At 46.0% G+C, this 17,993-nt stretch overlaps 1 protein-coding gene across 1 annotated transcript in view; it reads right to left on the bottom strand.

The window, feature by feature from the left end:
• Positions 1–905: 905 nt before the first annotated feature.
• The window catches only part of LOC134492805 (tyrosine-protein phosphatase non-receptor type substrate 1-like), a 91,412-nt gene continuing 74,324 nt past the window's right edge, over positions 906–17,993 (bottom strand). The window contains exons 3-9 of the mRNA XM_063296915.1: positions 17,189–17,533; positions 16,672–16,992; positions 15,559–15,912; positions 14,392–14,493; positions 11,998–12,019; positions 6,970–7,009; positions 906–2,263 (exon numbers count right to left, since the gene is read on the bottom strand). Coding sequence (XP_063152985.1) covers positions 2,009–2,263; positions 6,970–7,009; positions 11,998–12,019; positions 14,392–14,493; positions 15,559–15,912; positions 16,672–16,992; positions 17,189–17,533 — 1,439 coding nt within the window. The 3' untranslated portion in view covers positions 906–2,008. The remainder of the gene's footprint in view (positions 2,264–6,969; positions 7,010–11,997; positions 12,020–14,391; positions 14,494–15,558; positions 15,913–16,671; positions 16,993–17,188; positions 17,534–17,993) is intronic.

Raw genomic sequence — 17,993 nt, 5'->3', positions numbered from 1 at the left:
TAGCCTGCCTTAGAATTTACTTCTTCCCCAGCACTCAATCCCTTCCCTTGGTTTTCTAAGTACACAGTACTACACTTACTCACAAAGAACATACACAAATATTGGTATTTTTAGTTGTAAAAGGAGTAAACAGTTATAATGTTGAACAGTCAACACAGGCAGTACAGCAGCATCTCTCCAGGTGTCCCTACCCCCAATGTTGGCAAAGGGATCCCCATGTTTAGGGATCATCTTCTCCTTCCCCCACCCCTATTCAACTGCCAGAATGAAAAAATGAGCAAGACTTAAGGAAGGAAAAAAAAATCAGCTCCAAAGATCTGGCTGTAGCTGGTGTAGAGGAGCAGTCACAAGATGGTGGGACCAATTAACCTCCCCAAACATGTCAGTCAGGTCAAGCAGCACTGGGGCCCGTTTCTCCAACTTCATCTGGAGATGTTTTCCTTTCGTGAACAGCTCCCACCCTTAGTAGGAGATGAAGAGGACATCCATCCCAGAGCCCCAAAGCCCCCACACTCATCTCATAGTCATGGTTTACTGTTGTCATTCCCAACCCCCACAAGGACAAGCCATGACTGAAAAAGTTATGGTGGAGCTACAGAGAAGGGTTGGTGTGTTGTAGACTATTTCTCTTGGAGACATGGACTTTTCTAACTAGATGTCATGAGCACTGATGGTGAGCAGGAAGGGGCCCCTATCCAGGGGGGAAAACGCATGCGTAGTACTGAGGAGTTGAGCAGCCATTCAAGGAGACACAGATCAGACCCGGCTTGACTTTTGGGGTTTATCTGTCTGGGTTTTCCCACGCTTCTTCAGTTTGTTAGGATTTTCTGTCTAATGTAGCAGTAATAACACACTAGAGACCTATTCCTTGTCTCAGCGTGGTTCCTGGCTGTTAGGACACTATACTTCCTTTTCCATGAGGATGGTGGAAAGAGAAGGGAGATCCACCTTTCAGAAATACACACACACACACACACACACACACACACATCTTTACTGTTAGAGTTACTGTAAGCTTAATATGGGAGAAGGCCAATAAAGAAAATGGATTGGTCAGGAACCCAAGCAATTAATCAATTTGGTTCCTAATTTTCTAGCCCCAAGTAGATCACAGCGGCTGTTTCATGTCTCCATGGCCTTCCAAAATGAGAAATACTAAGGGAAGAAATGATTTAAACATTGATCTTTTTAAAAAAAGAGGGTGATTGACACATTAGAAGGTTTTCTATAGATTTGGCCTTGCCAGCAAAAGCCCTGGGGCTCAGTGAAAGCCAAAACTGGCTGAGTTGCACTATCCTAAAGAGGCACATATTGTCAAGGGACAACCGAGGAAGTATCTGCAGGTTATAGTAAAGCAAAATGAGAGAGACACAATCTTGGCCAAGAAAGGAGGCTTCCTGTGCCCAAGAGCACTTGGGAAAGTAGGCCTTCTTCCTCCCCACTTCTCATGAAGTCTACTCAAGAGCCTTGATGAGGACAGTGCCCGATCCAAAAGTTATTTCTGTGTTATGGGCTAGCTGGGGCCACCAATGGAGCCTGGCTCCAGAAAGGAGGAATCTCAAGGTGGCATCTCAGAAGTCTTGGTGGCCTCCAAGGACAATGAGAAGAGCTTCATCAGGGAGAGCCAGACACAGCAGTCCACCTGCCTGAACCCCCACGCCTCGCGTGCTCTGCTTATTCTCGGTGGGGTGTTGATGAATTAAGAGGAAAGAGTTACGGTGTCCAGTGAGAAAAGCTGTGTTAGATCCTTATCTGATCTAGACATCTCCCATCCGCTTGACAAGCAGGGAAGGAAGAAGCATCATGGGCGAGCTCAAAAAAGGATGCAACTGCGGGTAGCACCAATCAAGTTTCCAAGGAGTTGCATGGCGGAAGGCCAACCCCATGGCACCCCTGTCAGGACCTAGCTTGGGCACAAGATCTGGCACCCAAGCCCTGCCAGGAGATCCCCGACAAACCGGTCAGAAGGCCCATCGAGCCCCAAGCAGCCGCTGCCTCTCACCGAAGGTCACTTCTTCTGTATCTGGACACTGGCGTACTCGGAGCTCGCTTCCTCGGCCTTTGGGGCAGGCCGCTTGGGCGCTTTGCTCAGCTGCACCATGTCCAAGTCTGCATAGGTGACATTCTCATTGTTGGGCGCGGGCTGCACAGCCTGGAGGGTGGCGTATTCCGACGGGGCGCTTTCGGCCACTGGGCGGGGTCTCTTCTGGACGTCCTTGTCAAAGTTTAAGTCTGCATAGGCGACGTTGTTGGGATCGGGGTCCTGAGAGGGAGGCAGCAAAAGGGGAGGAAAGAGAAGCGGGTGGGGAAGCAAAGAAGCATTTAAAAAACATGGATTGGATCATTCAGCATCTCGTTCCCCCTGCAACAGCCGCCAATTGGAGGAAGGCGGCTGGGCCAGCCTGCCGCTGGTTATCTTACAGCCGCTCCCTGCCTGTGCCCGACAAACCGTGCGTGAAAACGAACGGCCCCGGTATTTTGTTTTTGTGCGAAAGCAGCAGGCCTGGAATCTCTGGGGCAAAGAAGGGGCATCAAGCCGACTCCCAAAATCGAAGATGGAGGAAACGGCGGCAGAGGATGAAGGCTTCAACCTCCAATCTGCAATTGGGCTAGAATGGCTGGACTTCACAACGGTGGGTCGAGAGGGGTCTACAGGGGGAGGGGGTCAAGAAAGTCAAGATGGCAGCCGTGACCACATTGAAGCCCCGTGCAAAAAGGGGTGGGATGTTGATCACCCAGCAGACCTGCCAACTTGACTTTCTTGACCCTGCCCCCCCCAAGGATGTCCCTGGTTAAGGCTGCTTCTGGGTCACACCTCCCCACTTCTGTCGCCTCCCCACATCTAAAACTCAGAAACTTTCAGCTGTCCTGGTTCCCTAGATATTTGGGCTACACCATCCATAATCCCAGCGCTTGACAAAACAAGCTAGACGAGCCGATAACAGAAAGAAGCGCCGTCCATTCAGTGGGGGTTGGTCTCTATTAAACATTTTCCTCCAAAATTATTTAACACAAACCAAGCAATTCCTTGGCCTCCATTCCCCTCCCTTTGTTTCACTGTCTCCCCATGGGAAATTTTATGTTGTCGACTTTAGCCTGGAAAACAACAGTCAGGATGGTCGGTCCTGTTTAATTTCTGGATGGGAGACCACCAGGAAGCAGATCTAAACGGGGCTAAATGGGGAAGCTGAAGCAGCCCACGTGAAACCACTTCCTTGCGGTTGTGCCAAGAAAACAGGAACGACACGGTCATCGATTTGGACTAAAGACATTGTAATATTTTAGGTTCTTTGCGGCAGAAGTTCTGTCCAGTTTTATTGTCTAAATCAGCGTTTCTCAACCTTGGCCACTTTCAGAGAGGTGGACTTCAACAACCAGAATTCTGGCTGGCTGGGGAATTCTGGGAGTTGAAGTCCACCTATCTTAAAGTGGCCGAGGTTGAGAAACACTGGTCTAAATACTAAAATGTAATGCAATTCCTAAATAATGTTTCTCTCCGTCCTCCTTTTAAATGCTAATGACTTAAGAGCTTATGCTGCAAGCTTCTATGGATCTTCCAATGGGAGAATATACATTTTCTTATTAAGCAGTTTGATAAGCAACGTATGGGTAATAAAGAGGTATAAACGTGCAGGGCCTGAGATTCTAATCCCGCTTCCTCCCCGCCAAGCGAGCTTCCGAATGGGACCTCCGGGGTCTAGCCCCCCCACCCCCAGCTCCCTCCAGGCTTGCAACAGGACACGGGGCTTACGGTTTGCACAAAAACCAGCCCCACGGAAACATGTGGCTATGATACCAGGGTGTGTGCGTGTGGGTCGGGCAGCTGGTCTCCATTCAAACCAATTCCAGCAGTGAGTTCATCCGCCTGCTCCATGCAGACAAAGCCCTGATCATCCCTCTATTGTTGCAGAGAAGTGTCAATGCCCCGTTTCTGGGACAGCTGCAGACGGGCAGGACTGTCTACCAGGACGGCGAGAAAACAGCGACGATGCCCGGGGAGGGAGCTTGGTTGGCTCAGCAGAATCACACAATTGTGCCACTCAAAAGCCTCCCTCTAAAAATAAACCCAGGCTCGGCTTCTGCGCAGCTGGGCCTTTTCATCAGCGGTTTGGGAAGACGGGGGAAAGCGTACAAGCCAGCAATCTTGTCAAAAGGGACGAATCTTCTTCCATCCAGCTTTCCACGGAGATTACAATCCCCAGTTGGGAGTCTGGGGATGGGGGAAGGGGAGGAAGGCTGGCTTAGGGCAAAAAAACCCCAAAACACCGTTGCTGTTAAAAAGCAAGTTTCTAGTCATTATGAAAAGCAGAAAAAAGCTCCAGGGATGACTCAGGTATGGATGGAAAGTTACTTTGAAATTCTAAATACAGCACAATTTTCGGAGGCTTCCTCTGAGGCAGAGTTTCTCAGCCTTAGCACCTTGAAGACGTGTGGACTTCAACTCCCAGAATTCCCCAGCCAGTATTGCTGGCTGGGGAATTCTGGGAGTTGAAGTCCACACGTCTTCAAGGTGCTAAGGCTGAGAAACCCTGCTCTGGGGCCTGATCTTTCTTTATCATGATGATCACTCAATCTATTCACACTTGCTGCAGCCAGCCACAAACCACAAACGTATGAAACTGCCGTGGAAAAAAAAGTGAGACAACACGCTTAAGTGGCCCACCGCACTCTCCTTTTCTCTGCACCCCCAATTAAACGCCTTCTTTGCCTTTTCTAACTCCTGCTGCGAACCCCATCTGTGAGCCCCAAAAGGTCACCCCGGGTCAGTTTTACCAAGTCTCTCGGCTCCCCTTTTATCTCCCTGCTTGAGTAGGGAAGCAAAGGGGTCTGTCCAAATTTGGAGCTTTTAAGCCTGTTTCCCATTTCCACGGAAGCTCTGCTGAGCCGCAGGAAGGAAGATTTTGACGCTGTTTAAGCTGTAACGATGAAACTCCTATTTGGGGCACAAAAAGCAGCAGTGGAGGATTTAGGATTATTCGTAGCTGGTGGTGACGATTATGCTGTGCTATGGATTATTTCCTCCTCTAAAAGGGGGACCCCTAGTTACCTCTACTGTCGTGATCATTCCTAACTGGGCCGCAGATCCTTCTTTAATTGTGCCCCATCAAGTCCACTGGTTGGCCAGCTGGACTGTCCTTTGCACAAAACCCTAGAATGGAAGAGTGGGAAGGGACCTCAGAGATCATCTAGTCCAACCCCCTGCCCAGTGTAAGAACCACCGTTACAGCCTCCCCAACAGATGGTACCCGACTTTGTTGCCACCTTGGCGGCTCCCCTGCCCTTCTGCTGCTGTCTCCCCCAACTTTGGCTCCTTAAACCATCCTGCTGTTCTGCATTTCTGTCTTGGTCTTGACGAAACTATCCTCAGAATGAAAATGACCTTTGCTAATACTTGTTCTTAAGAAAGACATGCCTTGTAAATTCTTTTTAATAAAGAAAGGATCAGTTGAGGCTGTGTTCTCACCTCACAGTTAATTCGTACCACGTGCTAAGATTGGTTGCTTTTACCTGGTTTCTATGTGGGTGGATGTCTGTGGTTGGCATGTTGGGTAAAACTTAGCCTGTTGGGTTCGTTTCAGGCTCAACGCAGGACACAAACAGACAATGGTTTGAGTAACTCAGTTTAAGGTGACGTGAGGATTTAGCTAACAAGATTCAGCAAAAGACGGCCCTGATTGCGTTTTGCCCCCACAATGACACCAAAACACAAACATGTGTTGTGCTATCACAACACAAAACCCAAGTCTTTTTACCTGCATTGTGTTACAAGCCCAAAGAGGGAGAATTTGTTTTGCGATGTTGTGCATTGTATCACCTGCAAATACCAGTGCTCCCTCTGGATCCAGGGGTGTCCTCAGAGAGGGGAGTCAAAAAAGTCAAGATGGCAGCCACAACCAAGATGGGGCTCAAAACAGTCTCATTTATCAAAACCTCTGAATTGCATTAACCGTTTTCATGTTTTGCCTTTTTTAAACTGTTCTATTTTTAAAGAAGATCAGTTTCAATTATATTTCTGTACCTGCTTTTTAAAAAAATTGCACCGTGTTGCATTGTTTTGCTTTTATTTCTGTAAGCCACCCTGGCCTATTAAGAGAGTGGGTGGCATACAAATGTAATAAAAAAATGAACAAATAAATGCATCAGACAAAGAACCAGACATTTTTCCCAGCTTATTTTTTAAAATTAGCCTCCTCCAATTTGCGTAACGCTTCGCCATCTCCACTTAGACATAAGCCCCATGATGTCACTAGGAATTTTTCTCCATGACTGCAGCTTTTAATATGGCCTGACTTGGCATGTCCTTCACATAACGGCATTTTAGTTCTCCTTCCCAACCTACTTTGTAAAGATCAGGAGGTTACAAAATTTGCTTTGGCCTGCATTCTCAGAATGGGTTGCATTTTCTGGCATTTAGGTTGATCCAGGCTGCCAAAACTCCCCCAAAAGGTCTGCATTATAGTCTGAAAAAGTGAGCCGTGGCACTTTAAGCCAATTTAGTTCTTTTCCCATAATGTTTCCCATAATGCTGCTTCCTTGGTTGGGAACTCCAGCTGGCCCTTTAAATGGAGTGTTTTTAGTGCGAATATGGCCATTATGATTCTACAGTAGAGGGTAGAGTGCAAAAACACCTTTCAAAAGGTTGCACGTTTAGTTCTTAGGAAGTCAACTCTTAAGGGTATAGACAGAAGGCCTAGGAAAAAACTTTGCACCACCTCTTAGAGATCTGCAGTGCTAAAAAGGTTTATGTCTTAGTATAATGAGATGTTCCCCCTATTTTAATAGAGCAATCCTTCCAAAGAATAACCCCAGTAACCACAGCATGATGGCCCACTTCTCTGTCCAAGTGCAAAAAAACTCCAGCAACTCAGGATGAAAACGAATCGTCAAAGTTAGGCATCTGAGGCCGAAGAGGTGACCTCTGAAATTATTATTTCTACCCAGCATCTCAAGAAATCTTGCCCCACGTACCTGATTCATCGATCCAGGAGACTTCTCAGATTCATGAAGCCTAAAGATGGGACCGAAAACTCAGATCACCAAAGAGTAAGCAGCACTTATATATAATACACTTTTAAAATTTTTTAGAAACAACAGCTAAAAATCCAAACTAGCAGAGATTTTGTATTAGTCCCCATCATGACCGTTTACCTCTGCAAAGGGTTCTGAGACGACAGGAGCATCGCTCGGTTATCCTGCTGAGTTTTTCTCCCAGGAAAACTTTCCCCAAACTCCAGTCTATGAAGCAATATTTTATTTTATTTTATTTTATTTATTTATTTATTATCCAAATTTAATTACTGCCCATCTCCCCCAAAAGAGGGACTCTGAAGCACCATTAGATGCAAAAGAGAATCAGGTTGTGAAGACCAAATCAGATGCTCCTTGGACTTTGGGGCAAAGTATTTAAACTTGGAGAGCAATTTCAAGTCATTGAAAAATGGCTGTGTGTTTCTGTTGATGCGGGATATTACCCCAACGGCTGACCCATCCAGATGCTAGTTGTCCCTTCAGATTCTTCCCATCTTTTAGACTCCAAGGAACTGATCATAATTTATGGAATATCGTAATTTGAAAGGCTGGATTCGTCCTCACCTATCTTTCTAGATCAGTGTTTCTCAACCTTAGCAACTTTAAGATGCGTGGACTTCAACTCCCAGAATCCCCCAGCCAGCCATGCTGGCTGGGGAATTCTGGGAGTTGAAGTCCACACATCTTAAAATTGCTAAGATTGAGAAACACTGGTCTAGATTCATTTGCAACAGGAGTGGCCGACTGAATCCCAATAAGCATTGCTAAACTACATCTCCCAGCATGCTTCATTAATAAGCCTTTTGGCCGGAGCAGCTGGGAATTAAAGTTCAGCTATATTTAAAAAGCTACAGGTTCCTTACCCTTAACTTATGATGGGGAAGATTGAGGTTTAAGTTGGCTTCAGCCATTTTTCAACAAAAATCTTTGGACCGGCCATATAGGTGCATCTGTGTTCTTTTTCTGAGAAACCTACCTTAAGAGATTGCTAACACAATCAGCATGAAATTCAGGAAAGGAAGAAATTACATATTGTTTTGCTTTAAACTCCATATTTTACTCTGAGTATGTTTTTAAGCTGACTGCAGCTATTAGTTCTTTTTTTAATCTGCATATCTTTTTATTTATGCTTTTATTCTTTACTTTAATATACATTTTACTATTTATATGAAAAGGCAAATAATAGAATACGTGTTTACTACAAGGCCTTTACTGACATAAATTCATATACGCAGCTAAACCCCTGGAAGATATATTCAGCCCTTAATGAAAGACTTCGCATAAATTAAGTAATTAAAGTTCATGGTATGGATCAATGGGTTCAGATGCAATTATTTCCTTTTAAAAAATGTATCCCAGCTCTGCTCTCATTCAAGGTATCTGGCATTGCAAAAGGTTAACACAATAATAAATATACCCAGCACATAATTAAAATATCAAAGAGTAAAACACAATGAGAATTCTTGCTGAACAGGAATTTTTATTCCTGGGATTCTGGGAAATACAGCTAGAGATTCTGGGAACTGCAGCTGAGGATTCTGGGAAAGGTAGTTCCAACATTTCTGGAGGATGGCTAGGTTGGAGAAGGTGGGCGTGCAGTTTCCAAACAAGATGTGAAGAACAGTCTAGACCAGTGTTCCTCAGTCTCACCAATTTAAGATGTGTGGACTTCAACTCCCAGAATCCCCTAGCCAGCCATGCTGGCTGGGGAATTCTGGGAGTTGAAGTCCACACATCTTAAAGTTGCTGAGGTTGAGAAACACTGGTCTAGAAGTTTTAAAGAAATATGGAACAGTGGATCCTTTTCTGAGCTGGGTCATTTTAGCCACTTGGTAGTTGTAATCTACGATTTTCATTATGCGCTGGGTTTATTTGTTTTAATTATGGTTATGCCATGACTGTATCACAGTTCGGCCAGTTTTAATGAACATGTCACAGGATTAAGAGCGTGACCGAGGAGGAATTTCTAACTGCCTTCTTTGCCCTTCTGTAATGGCTGTTTCAATTGTCCCTTTCGCTCTGAATTAAACCCAAATTGTTGAGCAGGGCAAAAAAAGGTCTCTCTCTCTGCCTTCTTCTTCCTTGGGGTGCAGAGTCAACTGGATCTGGGTTCTGCCTCTTCCAGCAAACTTAAATTTTGCCCAAATGTCTTTAGGATTGATACCCTAAGATTGGCTAAGTAAAGACAGTACGTCGCCCCAAATTTAACTTCACATCAGAAATAATCTATATTATTACCACTATACTATACTATACTATACTATACTATACTATACTATACTATACTATACTATACTATACTATACTATACTATACTATAGGATTGATACCCTAAGATTGGCTAAGTAAAGACAGTACGTCGCCCCAAATTTAACTTCACATCAGAAATAATCTATATTATTACCACTATACTATACTATACTATACTATACTATACTATACTATACTATACTATACTATACTATACTATACTATACTATACTATACTATACTATACTATACTACAGGGTTCCTCAACCTTGGGAACTCTAAGCTGTGCGGACTTCAACTCCCAGAATTCCCCAGGCAGCTTTGGTGGCTGGGGAATTCTGGGAGTTGAAGTCCGCACAGCTTAGAGTTGCCAAGGTTGAGGAACTCTGCTATGCTATGCTATAATCTATACTGTACTATCTGTACTATTCTGCACTGTTGGGTTCTTGCCCACATTTCCTCTAAGCTGCACATGGGGTGGCCATGTAGTAGCTGTCGCATGCCTGCGCACGGACTTAATCTCCCTGCAAAGGCGACCCCAGAAAGTCTGCAAACATGGACAGGCAGTGGGGGAAGGGGCGAGTCAACGTGGACAGGGACCCTGATGGGAACCAGTTATCTGTGGGCTGTCAAGGGGCAGTGATAGCCACATGCACTGAGATGCATCTGCGCTTCTTGTCGGAACTGGAAGCTGAAAGCGCACCGCCTAGTGTGCAGCTGGGCTTCTGAAGCTCTTCTCTTTGATTTGTGCAGGACTAACTCCCAGTTTTGAGAGGCCCCATCTCTAGTAATCTTCCCTTGCCTATGACTCAGGCCAACCCAACGGCTGCTCAGAGGACATGTGCCTCAGCCTCCCTGGCTTAGAGGTAATGTTGGTTCTTGCTGTTCTCAGAGCTGGCCATTGTCCACATTTCATTACAGGCAGTCCTCGACTGACGACCATTCGTTTAATGACAGTTCAAAGTTACAACGGCGCTGGAAAAAGTGACTTACGGCCAGTCTTTGCACTTATGGCCATCGCAGCATCCCCACAGTCACGTGATCAAAATTTGGGTGCTTGGCAACTGGCATGTATTCACAACAGTTGCAGCTTCCCGGGGTCACGTGATGACCATTTGAGACCTTCCCTGGGCCTTCCGACAAGCAAAGTCAATGGGGGAAGCCAGATTTGCTTAATGACTGTGTGATTTGCTTAACGGCTGCAGTGACTCGCCTCACAACTGTGGCAAAAAGGTGTAAAATTGGGCGCGACTCACTTAATGACACCATTGCTTAGTGACGGAAGTTCTGGCCCAGTTGTGGTCGTAAGTCAAGGACTACCTGTATCAGGCTAGGGAACAACATTCTTGCACGGGGGTGATGTTTGTTGATGCATCTCCATGCACACATGATGTTCCCTAGCCCAGTAATGAAACGTCTGCCAGAAAACAACCCCATTCACAGAACACCAAGATCTCAACGATTCAACCCTGCAGATATTCCCACTCTTGCACATCTGCTGCATCCTGAAGGATCAGTAAATGAAAGAGAAAGACAGAGAGATTTACTCTTTTCCTCTTATTCAAAGTACATGGCGAAGTTACACGATCACAGAAAAACGGAGCGCATTAGATGAATTCCTCAAGCGCCCAAACGCATAAAAAGACGAGAGGTCTTTTGTCCTCTCTCTTAAGAGGGTTGATCAGAGAGCTGAATTATTAATCTAACGCTTGCCTTTGTCATTAAATAGAATTTCCTACCATTCTGCGCATTTGGTTATTATCTGCTAAGTCCAAAAGTAATCAGCAGATGCACAGACTCCTTTTCTCTACATAAAGGGAAATTAGAGCGACTTTTTGTGGCTTCACCCGCTCCAGGCAGGAAAAGAGATGCTCGGAATCTAAGGCTCCTGAGTACAATTCCTGTGGTTTTTGTCTCTTTGCTTATGTTCTTTTTGGCTCCTCAGATGGCTGAAACACTCCCCGAGTTGCAGGGTGGTTTTCATGCCATCAGCCTGGAGACGGATCCACCCAGGCTGAAATTGGGGGCCTTGGAAGGCCGGTCTTCTAATCCTCTTTCCTAGTGCAAGCTTCTCATCTCTTAATAGTAGATTTTACATTCACACTACAGGCTAGATAAGCTTCTGCTTAGTTTGAGGTTCATTCCACATTTATTTATTTCTCGTGTTTCTACACCGCCCATCTTGCAAGTGACTCGGGATTATCATAATATGTCTGCCCCAAGCTATTATGTTAAATCCATAATAATAATAATAATAATAATAATAATAATAATAATAATAATAATAATCCTCCTCCTCCTCCTCCTCCTCCTCCTCCTCCTCCCGCCAGCATGTAGTGTGAATGCAACAAGGATGCTTTGTTAACCCGACTTTAAAGTTAACCTGTTGTGTGAATGCTGCTAATGCTCGGTTGCCTCCTGTCTGCTCAACCTTCTTGCAATAAATCCAGAGTGATTTGCAGATTGTGAAAAAGCCAGAATCCGCTTTTATAAAACAACATTAGCCAATGTCAGCAAACCAGTTTTAAACTCCAAACGTTAGCCTAACATTAGCCCAATTTGGTACCATCCAGGGAACTAGCTGTGGATCCTGGGGGCTAAGACGGATGGAAACTGCAGTCCAGCGCATCTGGAGTACGCTAAGCTGTGATGCCCTCTATTTTATTCGTATTTCCCTAATTAACCAGCTTTCTGATTAAAAGAGAAAAGTAGATTTACCTTACAGACGTGGAGTCTTTACCTATAAGGAAGTGGGAGAAAACACATTAGCTGGAAGATCATTTTTTGAGGGCTTTCAAAAAATCCTGCAAAACTCAGATCCTTACAATAACTGAGCAGTGGGGATGGCAAGGAAATTATTCTGGTTCTCGTGGGAGGCATTTCTGGGTGCTACAAAATTCTCCAGAAGCTCCTTGTCTTGTGACAAAGTTTGGGCCCCAGCCAAGGCAGGATAAGCTCTGAGGCTAAATAAATTACAGTGAAGGGTGCCAGGCAGCCCAGTCCTTAACGGCTCGATGCCATGTAACCGGAGTAGCACTGACATATGACAAAATTATCCACTTTAGTCCATCCATCAGCTTTCTCCTCAAGGTGCTACAGATTTATCACCACAGTGGGGATTGTCAGAGGCAGCAAGCTCCTAAGGATCTACTCCTGGGGCAAAAAAAAATAAAAAGGAGAATTATTCATCCTGGGCCCTTTCCTGAAGCATCTAGGGTAGCCATTTGACCTTTTAGAAGCCCAGCTTGGTGAAGGCTCTAAAGAAAAGGCACACACACACCCTCCATCCCAAGTAACAAAGTTCTCCTGGGACTTGGTGTGGCATCTCCTGCAAGAGTCTCAGAAGCAGTGGGAGAAGTAACCAACCACTTGCTGCCCATCTATGAGGCTTTGGTGCTTATTTCTCCTTGCCAATGGTGGAGCTGGCCCTGAGATTGCTGGGTGATTTAGGACACACTAGAAAAACATTGATGACTCCAGGGGGAATGAGAATTTTCTCCCTATCTCACTCTGCAGAATCTCCAGAAATGGGGAAAAAGGGGAAGGGAGGGCTGAAAATTTTCACTCACCCACCACACCCAGATTGCTAAAGGGGTACTGGGTGCACGAGATAAACACCGCTGCCTTAAGCTGAATCTTGGTTCTCTAATAAAGCAAAGGCAGTTCTGTACATTCCCATACATTCAGGCCTGCTGCAGCCAGGTCTGCTATAGACAGCTATGATGGCTGGGGATGATGGGGGCCGAAACCCCAGCCATGGAAAGACAATTGAGTTCAGAAGGCTTCCTTAACTATATCCCCAGCACGGCCCCCCATCATTTCTCGAACAGCAGCCATTTTGGCTTGGCTCCTGTAGGACAACAAATACTCAATGATACCCAAACCATCTTTGGAGGACGTCAAGGTAGCAGAGGAAAACGGATCCTGCTTTCCACAGGCTGCTCAGAATAAAAACAAATTATTCCTCCCTAAACCTCTACCACCTTTCCGGGACCCTGCTGGGTTCTCCAAACAGATTGGGCTCCGGAAGGGCCAGATTTCAGTTTTGCTTCAGGACTGATTCATCTGCCTGCCAAGGCTTTCACGCACGTCAGCGCTGCATCCTGCCGGCAATTTGCTGGGCAGACCACCGAGATAGCAGATGGACACAAAAGCCCAAATTAGGCATTTAGAGGGCTGCATGGGATTTGATCACTGAAAGAAGAGGCTGATGAACGCAGGAGCCAGGAAGGGAAGAGTGGAACTCGGGACAGATTTTCTTTTTTTTCCATTTCAGGACAGCATCTGGGTTGGCAGTTAAATGTTAAGTTCAACGCTGCTGCTGGGATGGGGCCTTCTGCTGCACCCAGCGCCTTTTCCTACAATACTCTGCAGGTGCCCCATCCCCTGCTGCTGCCAGATGCAGCTGCTTGACTTACTACAGGATCAGCCCTGCCAGGAAGCACCTTGCTGAGATATTTGCACTGTTGGTGCCCGATAACTAGGATGTCTATGTACCTGCCTGCCTGTGTTTTAAGGTCAGGTGGCTGATCTCAAAAAAGCTAAACAGCATAGACTCTGATGGAAGTCCACCAGAAAATACTGGAACCCAAAGGTAGACTGGAAAGCAACCAACCATGAGTAAGGCTAGGATAAGTCCCTTCTATACTGTGCCAAGGAAAGTACAAGGACATCTCCATGAAGTGACCAGGAGGCATCTCATGACCTTGGCTGATCTCAGGAAATATAACAGGGTTGGACTTGGTTAGGACATGGATGGAACCACCTCCACCTCCCCCAGGAAATCACATTGCTGGAGGAGAGACTGGGAAGTCAAAAAGTATCCTGGAAGAAGGCAATGGCAAGCCACTTCGACACTGCTGCCAAGAAAGTACATGAATGTATCCATGAAGCCACCAGGAATTCAGGACAACTTGAGGAGACCTCACCTAGCCATCCATCCACCCATGACATGCATCACATTGGGAAAGCTCCTAACTGTATAAACTATGTCAGAAGGTTTAGAGACTTCACATGAAGACCCCATGAAGATGCCTTCAGTGTATCCATCCATCCCATGGGATGGCCAAGTTTCTCAAAACAACAAAGACCAGCGAATACAGATTTTTTTACCTTTGCGGTGTCTTGCTTGGATGAGGTAGATAACCGCAATCACCAGCATAACCAGGAGTGCACAAATCACCACAGCAATGATTAAAATGGTTCTTTTATTATCTGGAGAAAGATTGTATGAGTTCAGTTTAAGGCTGATTTCTTGAGCTGCCCTCTAAGTCAGCCGGCGTTTATTTATGAAATGTATTTGTTGAAATATATAGACTGCCCCAGTCTATCACAACTCTGGGCATCTCAAAGAACCACATAAGAGAAATAGTCAAAGCCACTCAGTGGAATAAAACCCAAATGAATGCTGTCCTCAGGGGCTTCTCCAAGGAGGCTCAAAAAAGTCTCCATGGGAGCTGCAAATGTGCAGCTGAAACTTCTCCCCTTCAAGGGCCATCCCGTTGGCTTTTTTGACATCTCCTCTGAATATCTTGATTTTAAGAGTCCTGTGCACAATAGATTAACAGATCACCAGAAGAAGAGCCACAGAAATATAAGACTGATGAAACCCAGAAGAACCTGTTCTGACTGTGGCCCATTTCCCCACATTTTCAAGGACTTGCATGTCAACTGTGGCACAAACTTGAGTTTTATAAAGAAGAACGAATCAGGGAAAGACCTCCAAATTTCTCTCTGAACAGAAGAAAGAGGGAAAAGTAAAACACAATCTCAGGATAGAGATCCATGGAAATGACCTTGGGGAAGGAATTTGACAGTTAGCAAAACATGATTTAAACCCAAGAAGAGAACATTAGAAAGAAATGCAGAGTAACTCTATCTTAATTTTCTGGAGATTAAGAGGGAGGGAGCTATGGAAAATGCTCTCAAGCTTTCAAGAATGTTACTCTAGCTCAGTGTCTTTCAATCTGGGTGACTTTAAGTTGTGTGGACTTCAACTCCCAGAATTCCCCAGCCAGCCATGCTGGCTGGGGAATTCTGGGAGTTGAAGTCCACACAACTTAAAATTGCCCAGGCTGAGAAACACTGCCCTAGATCTTCTACACACAGCATCTGGGTTGAATCTTGGAGTGATAGGCTCTTCACTAAAATATTTTAGAGCAATCAATGGGATGCCTGTTGTACTCCGATCAAGAAAAGTCCAAAGGATCAACGTGGAATGAATAGGAAAAGGAGGGAGTGGGGTAGCAAAGCCTCAGAAGAAATGTTCTGAAGGTCCACACTTACTTGCTGGATCACCTTCCAAACCTTTGTTGTCTTCAAGTTGCATTGTAATGAACAGAGTCGTCATTTTATTGACCACAGGCTGGGAATTATGCTCAGCCAGGCAAATGAACATTGATGAGTTCCTGTCTTCGGTGGCCATCACCTCCAGGGAGCTCCTGAGGGAAAATGTCCCGTTGGAATTCAGGATCCTCGGCCCAGTCTTTGCTCTTCTGCTTGGGGCATCCTTGGTAAACAACTCCAAGTTTGCATCACCTGGGTAAAAGTCTTCCATGCTGCAAGTGACATTCACGGTGGCGTTCAGCCAGACGGGGGAAGGTGGGCTGATGACAAGGCTCACTTTGGGGGGAACTGAGCAAAGAGAGACAAAGAGATCAGCCCAAAGAGCTTCCGGCTCATGGCTCCTGCGTGCAGAAGGGGCTGGAAGACCAGCTGGGCCTGGTCTGGGATTGTGGCGCTGGGGAAAGAAGCGAGTTCTCTGAACACAACGCTTTGCTGGTGAATTTCAGGGCTTGGTTTTCCACTGTTTGGTGGCAGGAAACCCAAGGTCTGACCTTAACACTATTAAAAAGGAAAGGAATAAGGAACCCCATCCAATTTTCAGCAAATCTCAGCTCGTTTGTTTATTTAAGGTGTGTTTCTTAGATTTCTATCCTGCTATTCGTTTGGATGTCAACTGCTCCCCCCTTCTTTTCTGTTACATATATTTGGCCACCCAACTCAAATAATATGACTCTGGGCAGCATGCAAAATCACTGAGCAAAAATACAAAGGAAAAATAACGTATACCACTAAGCAAACTAAAACAATTCAGTGAAAATCAGGAGTAAAATAGATCTCACCAATTGGGAACTCTGCTCCTCTTGACCCAAATGTCTAGGGAACGAGTCAGATCTTGACTGCCTTTCTACAGGCCTGCTCCCCACAACAACAGCCCTGTGAGGTAGCTGGGGCTGAGAAAGAGTGGCTGGTCTAAATGGACTTCCATGGCTAGTAGAGACTAGATTAGAACCTGGGTCTGCCTGGTGCCATTTCCTCTGCCATCAGGGGCCCTTGGCCACGTCCAGACTCCGTGGCCTCATCCTTCTCTGCCACCCAGAGCTCACCTACCTCTCAGGATGGCACCAAGCAGAAAGTCCTGCTGGAGAGGCGCCTCCAAGGAGCTGTGCTTGATCCGGCAGGTCAGCTGTGACTTCACGTCTCTGCGCCCGAGCAGCACCTCCACGGTGCTCTCCACTCGGTAGGAGATGCTCTGCCTTCCACCAGAATCCAGAATCTTGGTCTGGGCATCCCCTACTTCTCTCCCATCCTTTAACCAGAGGACTGTGATCTCTCGGGGGGAGAATCCCTCTGCGGAGCAGTTGAAAGAGGCCCGAGACCCTGCCGTGATTCTTCCCGGGGGGCCACGAAGCGAAGGCTGGGATGGACTGGCTGAGAAAGAAAGCAGGAGGCATCAACTGACGTTCCCTCATAGACAAAACAGGAGCCCCCAAGACAGCTTTTGGTCAGAGGGACTCAGCTTCATGCAGGGGATTTGCCCGAAACACACAATTTACTCCCACGTGTCTCGGTTGACTGGGGTGGATCTCCCTCCGTCCCTGGAAATCAAATGGGGGGTGCCACTTACCGGTCACAGAGACCACAGTGCCTTTTCCCTTAGCCAGTTCTGTCTCTGGTTTCCCTGCCCTGAGCTTCACGCAGTAATAGGTCCCGGCATCTTCAGGGAGGATGTTTCGGATGTTGATGCTGAAGTCTGTGTTTGATGCTGGGACAACCCTCTCCCCCCGGGAGGAAGATCCTTCTCGATCACTGTAAACGGGTTGGCTTCTGTCCAGGTCTTTGTACCACCGCACTCCTCCTGGCAGATTCGCCCCAGTTAGAACGAGGGTACAGGTTAGAGTGAGGGTCTCTCCAGCTCTCACCGACACGGATTCTGGGTGTTGCGTTATCTCCGTGTTCTGTCCTCCAACAGCTAAAACAAAAAGAGACACTTCTATATTAGGTTTTCTCTAGAAAGTGGCCACCACCCTTCTTGAGACAGAGAACAACTGGTGGTGCCCCTTCGGAGGGCAGAACCACTTGCAGTTCGTGAATGCAAAACTTCTGGGATGTTTCAGAATGCCCAGCCATTAAGAAGGCAATTCTTAAGATGTCTCAGTCCTTTTTAGGATTCTAAAACAGTAGAAGTAGGCGTTGTGCTCAGGAACCAAAACAATAACCAGCGGTAGTAACATGTAGTTCAGCCGAATAAGATTTAATTCAACTTTTGGTAGTAACATTTTCAACCAAGTAAAGCTTTTGTACACTCTCTAAGGCCAGCCCCATATATATCACCTTGCAATACTCCATTTAGAAATGACAAGTCTACCTGGGAATTATGGCAACTGAAGTCCAACACATTTGGAGAGTAACAAGATGAGAAGGATTGGCCT

This window comes from Candoia aspera, chromosome 3 (assembly GCF_035149785.1).
Source record: "Candoia aspera isolate rCanAsp1 chromosome 3, rCanAsp1.hap2, whole genome shotgun sequence".
Lineage (NCBI taxonomy): Eukaryota > Metazoa > Chordata > Lepidosauria > Squamata > Boidae > Candoia > Candoia aspera.
The sequence above is the reverse complement of the archived record's forward strand: the minus strand, read 5'-3'. Positions and strand labels throughout refer to the sequence as shown.